Source organism: Curcuma longa, chromosome 7 (genome assembly GCF_044706935.1).
Source record: "Curcuma longa cultivar G26 ecotype Majalengka, Jawa Barat chromosome 7, ITB_CL_G26_1.1, whole genome shotgun sequence".
Classification (NCBI taxonomy): domain Eukaryota; kingdom Viridiplantae; phylum Streptophyta; class Magnoliopsida; order Zingiberales; family Zingiberaceae; genus Curcuma; species Curcuma longa.
This window is the reverse complement of record NC_133867.1, coordinates 5,510,558-5,527,699: the sequence shown is the minus strand read 5'-3', so window position 1 is coordinate 5,527,699 and position 17,142 is coordinate 5,510,558. Positions and strand designations below refer to the sequence as shown.

Genomic DNA, 17,142 nt, shown 5'->3' with positions numbered 1-17,142 from the left:
ATCGACAGCGGGGGATGAATAGAAACTTCCCCTGTTTATAAACTGAATGCGATTTTGGCGTTAGGGTTCCTGGAGCCGATCTCTCCTTCTCACTCATCGTTCGTCGTATGAATCGGAACGAATCGCTTGTGATTTTTTGCCTGAGCAATTTGATTCCATTGAGGAGCGATGGGTCGGAAGAAGAACGTTACCATCAACGACGACGAGTACTCGTTGCCGGAGGAGCAGCGGCAGCAGCCGTCGCCGGCGAATCATGAAGCAGAGGCGGAAAGAGTCCCTGCCGCAGGCTCGAAGAAGAGTAAGAAGGGCGGAAAGAACCAGCGTAACGACTCCGTCGCATGATGAGACCCCGGATGTGCTTTCCGGGGCGTCGGGCGCCGATCCTTCTCGAGAGGACGAAGGTGATGCCGCCCCCCTAGTCTTCTCCGGTAAGAAGAAATCCTCTAAGTCTAAGAAGAGCAACACTGTCGAGGGTGGGTTCGCCGCCCTTACTGCATTTGGGGACGAGGCGGACGATCAGGAGCCGGAAGAGAAATCGAGATCGGAGGTCAAACCTGAGGCTGGTCGCTATGCGGATGTTGAGGTGGATGAAAGCGGGGATTTTGACGTGGAATCAAGTCGCCAGGTAGTTTTGGAGGATGCAGATTCAAGGAAGCAACAGAAGAAGAAAAAGAAGGGAGGACGGACTGCTCGGGAGGAGGAGGAGGACTTGGATAAACTCCTTGCCGAGCTGGGTGAAGCTCCCGCACCAGGCCCTTCTGAATCGCAAAAGGTGGACGAAGGCAATGTTCCTGGCGCAGAACTAAGCGAACAGGCAATAATCAGTGAGGTCGCTGATTCAAAGAAGCAACAGAAGAAGAAAAAGAAAAAGGGTGGACGGAATGCGCAAGAGGAGGAGGATTTAGAAAAACTCCTGCTTGAGCTAGGGGAAGCCCCCGCAGCAGGCAATTCTGTATCACATGAGGTGGACGAAAGCACAGCAGCTGATGAGGAATTAAGTGAACAGGTAGTCAGTGAGATTGTTGATTCAAAGAAGCAACAGAAGAAGAAAAAGAAAAAGGGTGGACGGAGTGCCCAAGAGGAGGAGGATTTAGAAAAACTCCTGCTTGAGCTAGGGGAAGCCCCTGCTGCTGCTCCAACCCAAACATTGCCTCCTGCGTTAGTTGTGGATGATGGAGAGGAGATCAATGATCCAGAACTTGACTCCCAAAAGCCAGGGAATGGAGCTGAGGAATTTGCCTCGAAGAAGCAGCAGAAGAAAAAGAAAAAGAAGAGTGGAAGAACTGCCCAGGAGGAGGAAGACTTGGATAAGATTCTTGCTGAACTTGGGGAGGGTCAACCACCTCCGCCACCGAGTGTGGAAGCTCCAGCACCGTCTTCTCAGGTGGTGGAGGAATCAGTTCCAGCTCCTGTAGAACAGCCAGAGGTAGAGGATAAAGATGGTGAGATTGAGGGTGAGTCAGCAGCTGCTAAGAAGAAGAAGAAGAAGAAAGAGAAGAAGGCTGCAGCTGCTGCAACTCCATCTGTTCCTGCCGTTAAGGATGAGAAGAAGGATGAAGCAAAGGGAAAGGTTCCAGACAAGAAGTTGCCCAAGCATGTGAGGGAGATGCAGGAAGCGCTGGTGAGGAGGAAGGAAGCGGAAGAGAGGAAGAAGAGGGAAGAGGAGGAGAAGCTGAGAAAGGAGGAGGAAGAAAGAAAGCGGCTAGAGGAATTGGAGAGACAAGCGGAGGAGGCAAAAAGGAGAAAGAAGGAAAGGGAAAAGGAGAAATTGCTGAAGAAGAAACAGGAGGGCAAACTTTTGACGGCTAAGCAGAAAGATGAGCAGAGAAGGTTAGAGGCAATGAGGAAACAATTCCTTTCTCAGAGTGAAATTCTGGGAGGTGATGCAGTTACAGAGATAAAAAAAAGACCTAGGTATGATACAAAGAAGCCTAAGCAGGTTCAACCTAAGGCTGCTGAAACAGACAAAGCGGTGGAGAACGAGAATGAAGTTGATGAACCTGGCACGCCGCAAGTTGTGGAAGATGCTATAATTGAAGAGGAATCACAATCTCAAGCTGGGGAAACTGAGGATAAAGTTGAAGGAGATCAGGTAACAGAAGATGTTAATGCTTTAGATGAGGATGAAGATGATGAAGAATGGGATGCAAAGAGTTGGGATGATCTTGATGTTACATTGCCTGCTACAAGCCCTTTTTCTGAAGAGGATAAGGAAGCCACAAGAAAACCTGTGGTTAAAGGAAATACCAAACGGGAAGGAAACTCTTCTTTGGAACTCCAAGCAAATCCTGAGGCACCTGCAAAGCTTACTGTAAAAAATGTTGTGCCGCCCCAGAAATCGACAGAGACTATTGAGGCTAACCAAGGGGTTGAAAGAGAAAGTGAATCTGTTAAGAATGTTAAAAAGGCAAAAGAAGCTTTTAATAAGCAAGAGTCGACTGATGTGGAGGGCAAGTCCAAAAAAAGTGGCCCTGATCTCCGCTCACCAATCTGTTGCATTCTTGGCCATGTAGATACTGGGAAGACCAAGCTCTTAGATTGCATCCGACGCACCAATGTACAAGAGGGAGAAGCGGGTGGTATCACCCAGCAGATTGGGGCTACATATTTTCCAACAGAAAATATAAGGGAAAGAACAAAAGAGCTAAAGGCTGATGCAACACTGAAGGTTCCAGGTTTGCTTGTCATTGATACCCCTGGGCACGAGTCCTTCGCCAATCTACGGTCTAGAGGTTCAAGCCTGTGTGATATTGCTATAGTGGTCGTGGATATTATGCATGGACTTGAGCAACAAACTATTGAATCACTTAACCTTTTAAAAAGCAGGAATACAGAGTTTATTGTTGCACTAAATAAGGTGAATAGTTACGGTTTTACAAGCAATGATAATTATACATATTTTTTCTGTACTAAGTTTACTTGTAAATTTCTCACATGTATGTATATATATATATTTCCAATCTTCAAGGTAGATCGACTTTATGGTTGGAAATCTTGCCCAAATGCACCCATTGTCAAGACACTCAAACAACAGTCTAATGATGTGAAGAATGAATTCAATATGAGGCTTACTCAGGTCAATACTGTGGAAACTTTGATGAATTCTTCACTGTATTATCTTCCTGATAAAATTTATTGAATCTCAATATTCGATTTCCTCCTTTTGCCAGATTATAACCCAATTCAAGGAGCAGGGCTTGAACACTGCCCTGTACTACAAGAATAGAGAAATGGGTGAAACATTTAACATAGTTCCCACTAGTGCAGTCAGGTAACATCTACATTGCATGAGAAAGTTCTTGCAAATGCCTTTGTTTGGAATTTTTATGAAAGAACTTAATGATGCTTAAATAATGCTTGATTTTTGTGTATATTGTATCAGTGGTGAAGGTATACCAGATCTTCTCTTATTGTTGGTGCAATGGGCACAGAAAACAATGGAAGATAAACTTACTTATGTTGATGAAGTGCAGGTTTGTTGAGAGTACTTATTCTGTATTGTATTCTTTTTGCACACTATCCAATGTTATTTCTTCCTTGATATTAGATGCATACTATTTTTTTTTCAGTTAATCTATTCATGCCTTTAGAATATACAAAGCCATGAATTTCTGAATGTATAGATTCTTTCTACTTTTTTGTCAAAGAAAGAAAAGTTAGATTGATTTGACCTTGCGCTTGATATATACTTCAGTGTACGGTGTTGGAGGTTAAAGTGATTGAAGGCTTAGGGACAACCATAGATGTTGTACTAGTGAATGGTGTTCTTCACGAGGGTGACCAGATAGTTGTTTGTGGAATGCAGGTATTCATGTTTTTACCATCTATTTGGTTCTCTTCCTATGCATTTTTTGTTTCCCACAATTTCTGATTGCTGCTAAGTTTATACTCAGGGCCCCATTGTGACCAGTATTAGAGCTTTGCTGACTCCCCATCCCATGAAGGAGCTCCGAGTGAAGGTGATTTTATGACAGTGATTGTGATATTGTTGTTGGTTTATTGTATGTGAGCTAAGGATATGGTTTGATAACTAAAATTCAACAGTTCGTCTCTCATGCCCCAAGCACACAAGCATAACTTGGCCATGTCTATAATATCTAATATCATAGCATAAACAAGAAATTGTAGATTCATTTGTATGTGTTGTCTCTAACAGTCAACATCTGAAAAAGTTAATCACATTATGCCACGGTCCAAAGTTACACAGCTGCATGTTATATGGTAGATTTGATGCTAATGCCAAGGCACTGAATATGATTCTTCCACGGCAACTAAGGTAAAGTATAAAGAAAATATATACAAGGTACAATTACACAATTTGAACTGTTCCATTTCTATAATACATAAATTTGGATTGGATAACTATAAGTAGAACAAACACACCGCAGATGCTCACTGTGGCAAATAAAGTAAATACATCTATTTATTCTGTTATGCTGTCTGCTAACAACATGATGACAAACTACCTTGTGGGTGTACATTTTCTTCTCAGTGGTATTCCAACAGAAATTTTAGTCTAAATCCATGGAAGAAATATAAAATTTGTGTTTTATCCATGCTTTATGGATATAAGTGATGGATAGTAAACTACAACTGGAGCTTCGTACACCAAGTTCTCCTTTTTTCTCCTCAGTTGACTTGTACTATGTCAGTAGGTTACTCTTTTGTCAGCCATTGTCTTTTACCTGGGCATCCATATTTTTTGACTAAGGATTTCCCCTAAATATTAAGCTGTTAGTTTAAAACCAATTTGAGAATCTTTTGCCATTTTAATTGTGGATCATATTTGAAGGGGCTTATTGTTGAAAAGATGTCTTACATGATCAAAACTGGATTCTGAGACTGCCTAGATTTAGAACTGGATATAGGTGTATCCTGCTCCAACTCATCAATAGTATCAAGATTGAGCTAAACAATAGTTTAAATAAAATATATTAAGTCATGAGTTTCCTATCATTCTGCTTCAAATAAAGGCACTCAAAATATTTGGAGCTGGCAAATTATCACTTCAACCTGATGCTTAAGTTAGTCAAATGTGTTTCTGATCCTGATCTAGGTATACCAGATTGGATTCGAATAACTTTGGTTGGAGAAGGTAGTGTTATTTCTGTTTTCTAATAAGAAAATAGGAATACGGTTCTCATGATCCTATTAACTTTGTTTGACCATTTCCATGAAAAGTCTTATCCAGCAGAATGGGGATCCAGATGGCCCCAGTAAGTAGTTCATTTTAAGCAAACTAACTGACATTTCCGTGATGACACTTTGGTGTTATATTTTCATTGCTAAACAATGTTTTTTCATAAGAAATGTTGGCAATGAGTTGCTATATGGAAGAGTTGGAGGTTAAGCAAACTGACAGTTCCATGATGATACTTTGGTGTTATATTTTCCTTGCTAAACAATTGTTATTCATAAGAAATGTTGGCAATGAGTTGCTATATGGAGGAGATGAAGGTTATTGGTTTTGTTAACTTCAAAATGTTATTTGAATCATTGAGTTAAATCTGTGAATTCTAGTGTTGCAAACTGACGCAGTCTTTCACCTTACACTTGTTGTTTAATGCATCAGCATTTTATGTTTTGTTAGGGCTCGTACTTGCATCACAAATTGCTCAAAGCAGCCCAAGGTGTAAAGATTTCTGCACAGGTATACTTGGATTACACTACAATCTGTGTCCCTCTAACTGCTTTCTTTACTGAAGCTACTTTGTCTAAGTAATTGACTTTCTCAGAACCTTGAGCATGCCATTGCGGGCACATCCTTGTATGTGGTAAAACCTGAAGATGATTTGGAAGAATTGAAGAAAATTGTAATGCAAGATGTGGAAAAAGTAATGGGCCGAATTGACAAGAGTGGGGAAGGTGTTTATGTACAAGCGTCAACCCTGGGGTCATTGGAGGCACTTACTGAATTCTTGAGAAGCCCAGCTGTGAATATTCCTTTCTGTGATTTTAGCATAGGCCCAGTACACAAGAAGGATGTCATGAAGGCTAGTGTTATGCTTGAAAGGAAGAAAGAATATGCAACCATTTTAGCTTTTGATGTTAAAGTCATGGCTGATGCTCGAGAACTTGCAGAGGAGACTGGTGTTAGAATCTTTGTTGCAGACATTATATATCATCTGTTTGATCAGTTCAAGGCTTATATTGATAATCTAAGAGAAGAAAAGAAAAAGGAAAGTGCTGAAGAGGCAGTTTTTCCTTGTGTTCTAAAGATCATGCCAAACTGCATCTTTAACAAGAAAGATCCCATTGTGTTGGGTGTGGATATTCTTGAAGGAATCCTTAAGGTAATATAATTTGAAATTCTTTTCTCATTTATGTTTACATTGGATTGCTTTTCACTCTTAAATGTTCCAAAGGCCATCACCCTTCTCTTTTCCTATCTTCTGTTTGAAAAGCAGCTTATGATCATATGCTTATGTATCAATGCACCACATTGAATTGCGTGTTTGGCGCCATTATGTGGTCGGGCTATATGTTCAATTGAATGTGTTTTCATAATGCAGTCAAAAGTGGAGCCTATGAGGCGGCATATTATTAATATATTCAATCAGCACTTTTTAAGAAATAAGCTATATGAGCAGAAGTCAAATGTTAGTTTATATTTTATGTAATGCACATATGCTGTATCAACAAAATGATAAGGAATTCCTTGGTTATAGAAAATGAGAAAAATGCAAAAAAAATAGGAGCTCTTTTTATTCTAGGAACTCCAATTGCATTTGTAACCTAATAGCTACAAATCTAATAAACTGAAACCTGATTTAAATGAAGAGCTTGGAGGTTTATTGACAATGTGGATCCTTAATAATGCCAATATTTTTGTGAAAGTGCCTTTCTTTTAGCTTTAAGTGTTTTTCCAACATGCAGTATAATAAGATGGCACACTCAATTTCAGGTAGGTACACCCATTTGTATACCTTCAAGAGAATTCATAGACATAGGTAGAATCGCATCAATTGAGATAAATCACAAGCAGGTAGATGTGGCAAAGAAAGGACAGAAGGTTGCTATCAAGGTATGTAGGCCATTTACTATTTTAGCTTTATCCTAAGGGACTTTTCCTAATTTTGGCTCTTCATTTTTCTTCTGTATAAACAGATAGTTGGCACCAGTCCTGAAGAGCAGCAGAAAATGTATGGGAGGCATTTTGAAATTGATGACGAGCTTGTCAGTCATATCTCAAGGAGATCGATTGACATATTGAAAGCAGACTATAGGGTAAGAAAACGATGAGAGTATTTTTGTTTGTTCATGTGTTTTTAGCACATAAGGTTTACCTTCTGTAGTTATGGCTGGATCTCATCCCTGTAAGGTAGGAGGAATGGTTCTGCAAATGGTTCATATGTTTATTAACAAACTGAATTTTTGATGCTGTAGGATGATTTGACAAATGACGAGTGGAAGCTTGTGGTAAGGTTAAAGACAATTTTCAAGATACCCTGAAGGAAATCTCATGATGCTTGCTTAGGCGATATATATGAGTTGGTGGTCAGATCAGAGTGCACGATCCAGATTCTCGAACAAAAGAGATGGACCGTACAGTGGCTAGCACAATTTTGAGTCAGTCTTGGCAAAATTATTTATTTCTTGGAAAAAATAATAATCCCAGCTTTTGGATATCTTCAGATTGTTCTTGGGTTTCCTGGTATTGCCCTTGGGTCTCTTCCAAGCCGGCGGTGTGCAGCAACTTCTCCAGCTTTGGTTTCTAAATCATTGCAGAAACAATTTCTATTTGTTCGTCTTCAAATTATTAAGAGTTGGCCATGAATTCACAGGATTTTGGTTTATTTGTAATAATATAGTATTTTCGAGGTCCCGAGTGAAAGAGAAGGATTCTAGGAGTTCAGTCAATTAATCTTGCATGTGATCGATTCTATTTCATTAAAGTTTTTCGTATGAATGATTAATGTTTTTAATAAATATTAACCCGAGGGGGTTTTTCATGCTGATCAACAGCTTGGTGGAATCATGGACTATTATGTATTTTTTAAAGTTCCAACAATAAGGATATAAAGCTGATAGTTAAGTAATTATTAAAATTAATTTGCGATCCACAGTTTACTACTTTAACAAATGGTGAAATTCACTACTCTAGCAATTCTACACGATTTTATGATCATATATGAGGAGGTAAATTAAAAAATTATAATTAGTCACAACGGAAGATGGTATTATTTCGATTTCGTTGAAATTCAACTCTTGTTTATTTCAACAACTCTGTTTTATTGTCAATTCTTTTGCATAAAAGGTGGAATCCAACCTCAGCGGCTCCACAAGAAAAAGCCCATTTGATTATGTTTTGAGGAGGTAAATCAAAAAATTAGAGTTGGTCCATTGACGATCGGAGGAGGTATTGCTCTGCTTCGTCGAGATTCAAACCTTTGTTCTCTTCTATAAGTCTACTCCAGAATTATTCGTTATAATCAACTCAACTATACTATAAGGGTACGATCTACAGGTTACTACAGCCAGGGGGAAGTTCATTTGATTAATGTTTTGATGGCTATCTCCTATTAACTTTAAATTTGTTAGATTCTCATAAAATCTTTCACGTGCCATGTCCCAATGGATCCAGTTGACTGTGTTCCTTCAACCCGAGGTGAGTAAAATATCCATTAAATTAAAATCGAATTCAGAAATTCGATTTGGTTAATTTAAAATTTTATTTTATTTTATTTAAAATCTCAGTTATTTTGATTTATTTAAGTTGATCTTGATTTTAAAATTTAAAATTCGATTAATTGATTAGTGTATTAAGAACAATTTAACTACTTTGATAAACTACTGAATTAACTTAATGCTGAGCCCTCAACCTCTCTTAATCATTCATGCACGCTATCCTACGCACCGGTTCACTGCACCATTCATGCACGCCATCCTACGCACGCAGATTCAGCAAACTGCCTTCGCCATCAAGTGGCTGTCTCTCTGCCCACAGAAACCAGCTCTGCCAGGCAAAAACCCACGCGCTATCTGTCCGCCACAGCAGCCAAGTGGTGAGCGGTGCCCAATAAAATGGAGATCATGCGTGCGAAGGGAGCGGAAGGAGAGACAGGCGAGCGAAAGCCAAGCTGACCAGTCGGAGCCGGCCAAGTCAAATTCCACGCCTGTCTCGATCGCCTGGTAGGGTTCTCAGCACGCAGATTGCCCCCAAAACCAAGGCGCGAGAGCATGCAGCAGGTTCCATTCTCTTTCTCGTTTCCAGTTTTTTATGCGTCTTCTTCCGCTGACCTGCCCATGGCTTATGGCTACCCCCTATAAATATGACCTGGATCTTCCCTGATCTGTTATTCAACTCAGGTCGTTTCTCGGTACGTTCTTCTCGAGTAGGGAAGGAAACTTTATAACCATGCAGATTCCAGTGATCGACCTCGCAGAAATGGAGATCAGTGAGCAGAGGAGCCAGGCCATGTCCCGGTTTCACCGAGTCTGCAGGAACTGGGGCTTCTTTTGGGTAATTAATTAAATTAATGAAGAAGAAGAAGAAGATCTTCTTCTATGCGGACACATTGCTCGATCTCATATTGGCTTGGGAGTCTGCGTGCAGGTTGAGAACCATGGAGTGGACGTGGCTTTGATGGAGAAGGTGAAGCGACTGGTCTATTCCCATTACGACGAGCACCTCAAGGAAAGCTTCTACAGCTCAGAGTTGGCACGAGGACTCGGACCCCAAACGAACGCCGGCGAGGTCGACTGGGAGACCACCTACTTCGTGCAGCATCAACCATCATCGAACGCCGAAAAATTCATCCACCACGGGCTCGAATTCAAGTTACGATCTTTTTTTTATTATTATTTTTTCTTCATCTCGATCGAGAATTCGTGTATTGTCGTCGTCGTCGATTGTTATGGTTGTCATTTACAGGGAAGTGATGGATGAGTACAGTAGACAGTTGATCGAGCTAGCGGAGAAACTGGCGGAGTTGGCCAGCGAGAACCTGGGACTGGAGAAGGACTACCTGAAGCGTACCTTCGCCCCTGCATTCGTGGGGACGAAGGTGGCCATGTACCCGCAGTGCCCGGCGCCGGAGAGAGTGATGGCCCTGAGAGGCCACAGCGACGCCGGCGGCATCATCATGCTGCTGCAGGACGACTCCGTGCCGGGGCTGGAGTTCTTCATGGACGGGGAGTGGGTGCCGGTGCCGCCGACGAAGGGGAGCCGGATCTTTGTCAACTTCGGCGACCAAATGGAGGTGGTCAGCAACGGGGCGTACCGGAGCGTGTGGCACCGGGTCCGCGCCGACGCGCAGGGCAGCCGGCTGTCGGTGGCCACGTTCTACAACCCCGACGGCGGCGCCGTCATCGGGCCGGCGCCGGAGCTGGTGTACCCAGGCGGGTACCGATTCAAGGAGTACCTGGATTACTACTTGGGGACTAAGTTTGGGGACAAAGCCGCCAGGTTGAAGGCCGTTAACCAACTGTTCGAGTGAGATTAGTGGTGGTTTAGTTTGTTAATTTGGTGTTTATTATTATTAATAATAATAGTCCGAGTGTGGGAGTGATTAGGTTTCAAGTTAATCCGTGGCTTGCTTGTTAATTAAGTTGATAAAAATTTTAAATTTTTTTAATTGTTCTAATCACGAAATCGACAAACCGGTTCGACCTTATAGTCTGATCGAGCCGGTCCAGTGCGAGCCGGTCGAATCCGACTCTAACATCGGCGCGCCGTTGACTGCAAGTCGGAAAACCGTTATAAACTGGGATATAACGCCGACAAAATAACGGGCATCCACAGTGACGTTAGATCGAGGTCCTTCCACGATGCGATGACGCAGATGGAGGCGTGCGACCGCCCGTCAGCATCGGCTGCGCCGCCTCCGCAGGGCCTGCACGATTTCAGGAGCTAGGCCTACTCCGTGGAGGGTAAGGTCAAGGGATCCCTCCAACGGAGCTTCCGGTGGCTTAAGGACAGGTACACCAGAGCCGTCTACGCCTGGTGAGGGTTTGCGCACTTTATTGTGGTACCTTTGCTCTATTCTTCGTCCAGTTTGAACAATTTAGGTTTTTGATTGTTATCCAAGAATAGAAAAAATGGCTGCAACTTGAATTTACTCTCTTTATATTTTAACATCTTCTGGTTTCGCCATTAGTTCTATAGCTGCTGGTCTACACATTAAAACTACCATTAGACTACCACCTTTCCTTTCTGTTTATTTCAAAATTCTTCCTTTTCCCTATGTCTGTAAACTTCCAATTGCTATTGATTAAGGAAATAAAGTGAACTTTTGATTATAGTCACCTTCTTGATTTTTTTTATCATCGATTGTTAAAAGGTCAATTGTGTTTGTTCTCTGCATTTTATTGGTGAGATGTTCTCTGCTTCATTTGGTCATACAATAAGAAGAACAAACAGGGGGTTTTGAGCTTCTTTTTCCATTATGATAGTTTCATTCAAATTTAGATTGTCCTTGAGTTCTGGTTTGTGATTCAAGAACTTTTCAACTTTTGGTGCTTTACCTGCACTAAAGCTGTCCACTGTATGCTTTGCACATTGAATATGAAATTTTGTATGAAGATCAAGACCAAAGAAAACTGATTCTATAAAGATTTGATAATCAATGTCTAAATTGTCCATTAGAGGTGGTACAAATTACTTGCAACCATTTCAATTCCACCTGAACTAGCAATTACTTGTTATTTATCAGTCAATACATGCAATTACACATTACAATCACAAAACTCCATTATAATTTTGATCTGATAGTCTCGTTTAGAAATTTCATCAAATCGAAACTATTTCTCTTGTATGTTTGAATTTAGTTGTATACTATTGTCTGCAAAGTGATCTATAGAATATTCCTTGCAAATGAGTAGATTTGCTTTTATTCTCCTCCATCATATATCATGAATGACAATTTCTTAAATCTTAATTTTCTTTTCCTCTTCCTGCCTGAGCATCGCATGCAATAACTATTACTTCGACCAAAATAAGTAAATAAATCTATTAGTTAAGTAATTTAGGACCATCTAGTGCTATTATTTTTTGTTTAAATGAAAATCTTAGGTAGAATCAAGAAATAAAATGTGGCATCTAATATTAAGTATTCATACATAAATATAAAGACTTGGTAGTAGTTTTATTGCATGGCTTATAAGGCTATCCTTGAGTTTTTAACCTCATTCTTATTTGTATAAGGTAAATTCGACAGTGTTACTATGCTACTATTTGATTTTGAGATCATATCTCAATCGGAAAACTAGCTGACCCGATCACAAATCTTGACTCGTACTAGTTTATCAATGGATGTATGTGTTTGTTCTGGTTACTGAGCTCCTTTGAGGAACATGTTACTCAAAGTTTGGCTGCAACTCCTGTTGCTACTTGGAAGATCTACAATGTCGATGATCTAAATATGCAAGTTCCTTTGTTTTTGTCGCAAGAGCGACAAGTTTGAGCAGGTCTTTTTAAGGTATTATTGTTGCATTAACCAGTCTTCTTCTTGCTGTTTTCGCAGCGGTGACTGCTCAGGAAGCAATCGATACCGTAGTGTTGTGCTTGTCTTCTTACTTTCAATACTTGAAAGGCAAATCCAAGGAATGACTCCACCAATGCATCTTCTTTAGTTCGGTTCAAGTAGGCTTTCCGAGTAATGGTTGGATTTCTCCGTCGTGCCAATTGGATCAGCCAGGCCACCGAGTGGAACCAACCGATCCCGCCCGGCTGTAAAACTACACTTCGGTATGGAATGACTTCTCGATCGAATGGTTTTGCCTAATGATTTAGATGTAATGTTAAAATCTGTTAAAAAGTATTTTGTTTTGGCTTGATAGGCTTGTCTTGCTCGACTGACTAGCTTGTCTTCTTCGCTCGGTCGGTTGGCTTACTTGATCAACTGAATCGACCAATCCAACCGGACCCTCGGTCCTCGGATTAGTCTAGTAAGGCCTGCTGAATTAGCTTGCTAAGTCAATAAGATTTTTATTTGTTATTTGCACAATGACACAATCTCAGATGTGTAACCAAGGCTTGCATAGGTTCTTCAGATTTAGGGGAAACGTAACTATAGTAGTTGACTAAGGGAGACAATAAATAGTTGACTATTGGAAATAATATAATAGTTGACTAATGGAAGTCAATGCCGACAATGAGCTTCCAACTTGTTTTTGCAGAAAGGAAAGACTAAGGAAATAGTCAAACAGATTCTTTCTTAATAAGATTGCTATCGTAACAAAGTCAACCAGTCGACTAATGTTCAAAGTCTGCCTAACAATGTCAACAGGCTGTCTCAACTCTTTTAGATGCTGATTTTTTTTAAAAAATATTTATTTTTAAAAAATCAATATTAATTTTTAAAAATAAATTGTATTTTAGTTTTTACTTTTTGAGAAGTAAAATTAGTAGTAAAATTTTATATTCAAATTTTGATAATAATTTTTTTAATTAATTAAATTATTTAATCTTTAGACATTATTAAAAATTATTAATTTTAATTTTAAAAAATGTGTTAAAAATATATTTTAATAGGTATTGTCAAGATTATAGTATGTTATAAGTTATTTATGTATTGAGAAAACAATTTATTTATTTTATAAGATTTAATATCTCAAATATTATTTTTAATTATGAATTTATTATTTTTTAAAAATATTTAATTTTGAAAATAAATTTAAATCATCAATATCAAATAACATATTATATTCAAACATGTTACTTATAAAAAAAAATTTATCTAAAATTATGAAGAGGAATTAGAGGTGGATATTTTTTAATTTATATAATAAAAAAATTAATTTGATAGTTAAAAAACTAATATACTATTTTATATCAAAGAAATAAATAATTTATATATATATGTAATTAAAAAATCAACAACAAATAAAATTAAAATAATCTAAAATTCAAAATAGATATTTTTTTAAATTGATCTAAAATTAAAGTGATTTTTTCAAAAAAAATGAAATATAAATAATATATAAAAATAAAAAAAAATTAAGGAACCTAATAAAATTAGAACCCTAGGCATAGGCCTAAGATAAGTCATTCGTAGTTTTTCTTTATCTGCACAAGGAGTTGATTGTTTCATCGGTGGCTCATTGATATGGTGGGGTCTCTTTAAAATTTTCAACTTACCCTTTGAGTGTAAAAGATTCTTTTGGGTCACTTACCACTTTAGGTAGTAAATATACATACCTCTTTAGGTAGGTACTATATTTCCCCTTAGTGGTTGTCTAAGACATGTAGTTGGGGGTTGCCTTAAACCTCCTTTGTAGCTTAAGTCATCCCAAATTTATGATTGCTAATAATAACTTTATCATTTAAAATATTATTTAGACACACTCTAATGTTTACTATAATAATAATAATAATTAAATTCTATACTCTACTATATCTATATTTATATTTAAATTATTTTATTATTATTAATTAATTTTTTTAATATTTTTCTTCGTCATAATTTAATTTTTGTGTAATCATAATTTTCTGTTTAATATTTTGATTTTTTTAAATACTATAGTGTTTGCTAATTAATTGATAATTAAAATCAAATTGCCGATAGATTTAACATCAACTTTCACTCAGCCAATGATCCAAGATGGATTAGTACTAATTATTTGTGTAAAAGCTCTAATTAATCACTTTCTTGTATAGTTGTGTATTGGTAATGATATACTTAGTTCTGAAGATTACATCAATTAGCGAGCACCTCCCAGATTAATTCTGGATCGTACGATGGCATCCTCGCCAGCCAACACTCGCCGTCCGCTTCGCTCTCCCAGGAAGCCGACGCCGAAGACGACGTCTGCGACGCCGGCGCCGGCGCCGACGCCGACGCCGGTTCCGTGACGACGCTCTTCTTCTCCGAGGCCGGCGTCGATGGCTTCTCCGCAACCCTCTTGTTTTCTGTGTCGTCCGGTCGCCGCGCCTTCCGCCGCCTTCTGAGGCGCTGGCATATGGCCTGGATCTTGGAGTCGACGGCGGAGCGGAGCGCCTTTAACCGCTCGGGGTAGTCTCCGGCGTCGCGCAGGTCCGGGAAGTTGAGGCGCGCGTACTCGCCGCGGAGCTTGTAGGCGGCCCTGTCGTAGGCGTACGCCGCCGACTCGGGGGAGTCGTAGGTGCCGAGCCAGATCCGCATCCGGTTCTGCGGCAGACGGATCTCCGCCACCCACTTCCCCCATTGCCGTTGCCGCACCCCCCGGTAGTGCTTCTTCTTCCCACTGTCCTCAGCAGCCATCGCGATAGCGGCGTGGTGGTAGATCGACGGGGCGGTGCGTGTGTGGTATCCGCTGCCGAACTGCCGCAGAAGCTCTGTTTGCTGGAGGTATACGGATGAGCCGAGATGCGGGACCGCCGGCGACCTAGTCGCCGTGAGCGGCGGCGGAAGGTGGGAGAATATCGAGTCAAGGGCGTTCGTCCCCGACAGGAGGACCTTCGATAAGGCAGCGCTAATCTCGCTGGGAATTTCCCCTGGCGTTAGGGTTTCTTGCATACCATCCATGATTCCGGCAATACTTCTGCTCGGCTAATCTCAAGTAAGCTTTTTTTTTTCTCTCTCTCTCTTACAAGAAAATAGGAATTTTTATGCAATTATAGTTGCAACAAAATGGAACGCAAGGGGAATCACAGTAGAGGAACAGGGGAATAGGAGCACTGGATATCCAAAACCACAAAGAAAGGTTGATTTAGGAGCATTACAGGAGAGATAAAGCTGCTGTGGATGTTGCTACGGTGGAGGAAAGGGATATTTATAAGCTGAGAGACTTCTCTAGTGTTGGTCTGTCTCATTCTCCATCACATTATGACCTCAATTCTCTTCTTCTTTACAGAGATTTAGGTTAAGGGTGGAAAAGATAGCGTTTAGGAGCAGAAGGGTCACCTGGTCCCATGGTGGGGTAGGATTGTGGAGCACAAGACCCACTCAAAGCTTTGGTTGACATAGGGAAGAACCATTGAAGTCCAAAACCAACCTTTTGGCATTCATGGCTCCCAGCTGTGCGCATTGCCCACTTGTCATCAAGCTCCGTGTCTGAATCGTATGGCTTTGCCCTGCCTTCTAGATCCTGTTTTTTTTTTTTTTGATTAATTCTGAAAATAGATTGTCTTTAGTCTGATTTGCCTATCAAATAAATCCGAAGTGTTTATGCTCACTTAGAGATCAATCTTCAAAATATTCATCTTTAATGAGATTTGAATTCTGATCTCTTGCTTGATCCTGTTTGAATGAACTTTTGAAGGTGTTAGTGATGCTTCATTCTAACATGACCCTGCTTTTGTTTCCTCTTAGGATTACTCCCTTGTGACAAGTGATAACATCAGAGTTATGAAAATAGTGTTTTTCACATCAAGGGTGAACAAATGAAATGTGTCAATTTTATCAAAGAAAGTACTAGGATAGCATGGCTTGAAGAGTAAACAAGGTTAATTTGTTCCTAATTTAAGATTGTGATAGATTTTTTTTGTTATTTCTAGGCAAATGGAAGAAGCAACAGAATTAGCATGATAATAATTGTTGTACTTTTTTGTTAGTAGCAACAGAGATCCAAGTTTTTCCTTTTTCCCATTTGAAAAGAGCCAGCAGCCATACTGCCATCCAGTCAATTCTGGATTGACTTTCTTCTCCTTTCTTTTTAACATCTTATTAGAACTCACATGCCAGATATATGGCGTCTTTGAATTGCATTGAGCTCTGACAAGTACATGGTATTATAACCCATTAGCACTGATGAATGCGAAGAGGACACATGTAGAAACCAGATAAGTCTCAAATCATTTTCTTATAAAGACATCTCTTCTCTCTCCAAATAATTGGAACTCAACTTTTATTTGCATAGCAAAGTAAATTTTATATTACTAAAGTTGTATTATGCAGTGAAGTGAATCCTATTTTCTTTACCTTGATCAGAAAATTTGAAACATATTCATTACTGCGAGAGGAATATCAATATGCATATGTATTGGAAGCATATCCATTACTTTGAAATAAGCATGGCAATAGTGTTCTCTATGCAATTTTCTTCATATAAGCTTTGCCATTACTCATTGCAGGCGTTGGCTTTCATCATGTAAGTGAGCTTGATAGAATACATGAGTGCATTTAATGCGGTAGGTTACTCGTATTGCTAAGACGCGACAAGTGTCCTTTATGCTTTCAAAGAAATTTTAAAATAGTCAAAGTATGGCGTGGCCTCCTGGAC

At 39.7% G+C, this 17,142-nt stretch overlaps 3 protein-coding genes and 1 long non-coding RNA gene across 5 annotated transcripts; 3 read left to right on the top strand and 1 right to left on the bottom strand.

Annotated features, from left to right (window-relative positions):
- Window positions 1-14: 14 nt before the first annotated feature.
- On the top strand, window positions 15-7,781 carry LOC141831569 (uncharacterized). The gene is given in 12 exon segments (XM_074718953.1): window positions 15-338; window positions 340-2,857; window positions 2,969-3,076; window positions 3,171-3,271; window positions 3,383-3,473; window positions 3,695-3,805; window positions 3,894-3,959; window positions 5,591-5,650; window positions 5,736-6,293; window positions 6,905-7,024; window positions 7,108-7,227; window positions 7,387-7,781. Coding segments are annotated over 12 exon segments (4,089 nt in total). The 5' UTR covers window positions 15-168; the 3' UTR covers window positions 7,453-7,781.
- Window positions 7,782-9,095: 1,314 nt separating this feature from the next.
- On the top strand, window positions 9,096-10,527 carry LOC141832398 (1-aminocyclopropane-1-carboxylate oxidase 1). Its single transcript, XM_074719904.1, has 4 exons — window positions 9,096-9,189; window positions 9,310-9,463; window positions 9,557-9,780; window positions 9,875-10,527. The coding sequence occupies exons 2-4, from the start codon at window positions 9,359-9,361 to the stop codon at window positions 10,437-10,439; spliced, it is 894 nt and encodes a 297-aa protein (XP_074576005.1). The 5' UTR covers window positions 9,096-9,189; window positions 9,310-9,358; the 3' UTR covers window positions 10,440-10,527.
- Window positions 10,528-10,764: 237 nt separating this feature from the next.
- Window positions 10,765-13,026, top strand: LOC141831347 (uncharacterized). 2 transcript variants are annotated; one of them, XR_012602046.1, is made up of 3 exons: window positions 10,765-10,945; window positions 12,465-12,688; window positions 12,781-13,026. It is a non-coding gene; the product is annotated as an uncharacterized LOC141831347 (long non-coding RNA). The 2 variants fall into 2 exon arrangements; XR_012602045.1 differs by lacking the exon at window positions 12,781-13,026 and having other exon boundaries at window positions 12,465-12,775.
- Window positions 13,027-14,567: 1,541 nt separating this feature from the next.
- LOC141832377 (ethylene-responsive transcription factor ERF061-like) lies at window positions 14,568-15,651 on the bottom strand. Its single transcript, XM_074719878.1, has one exon. It carries the CDS (start codon window positions 15,444-15,446, stop codon window positions 14,640-14,642), a length of 807 nt encoding a protein of 268 aa, XP_074575979.1. The 5' UTR covers window positions 15,447-15,651; the 3' UTR covers window positions 14,568-14,639.
- Between the last annotated feature and the right edge of the window lie 1,491 nt (window positions 15,652-17,142).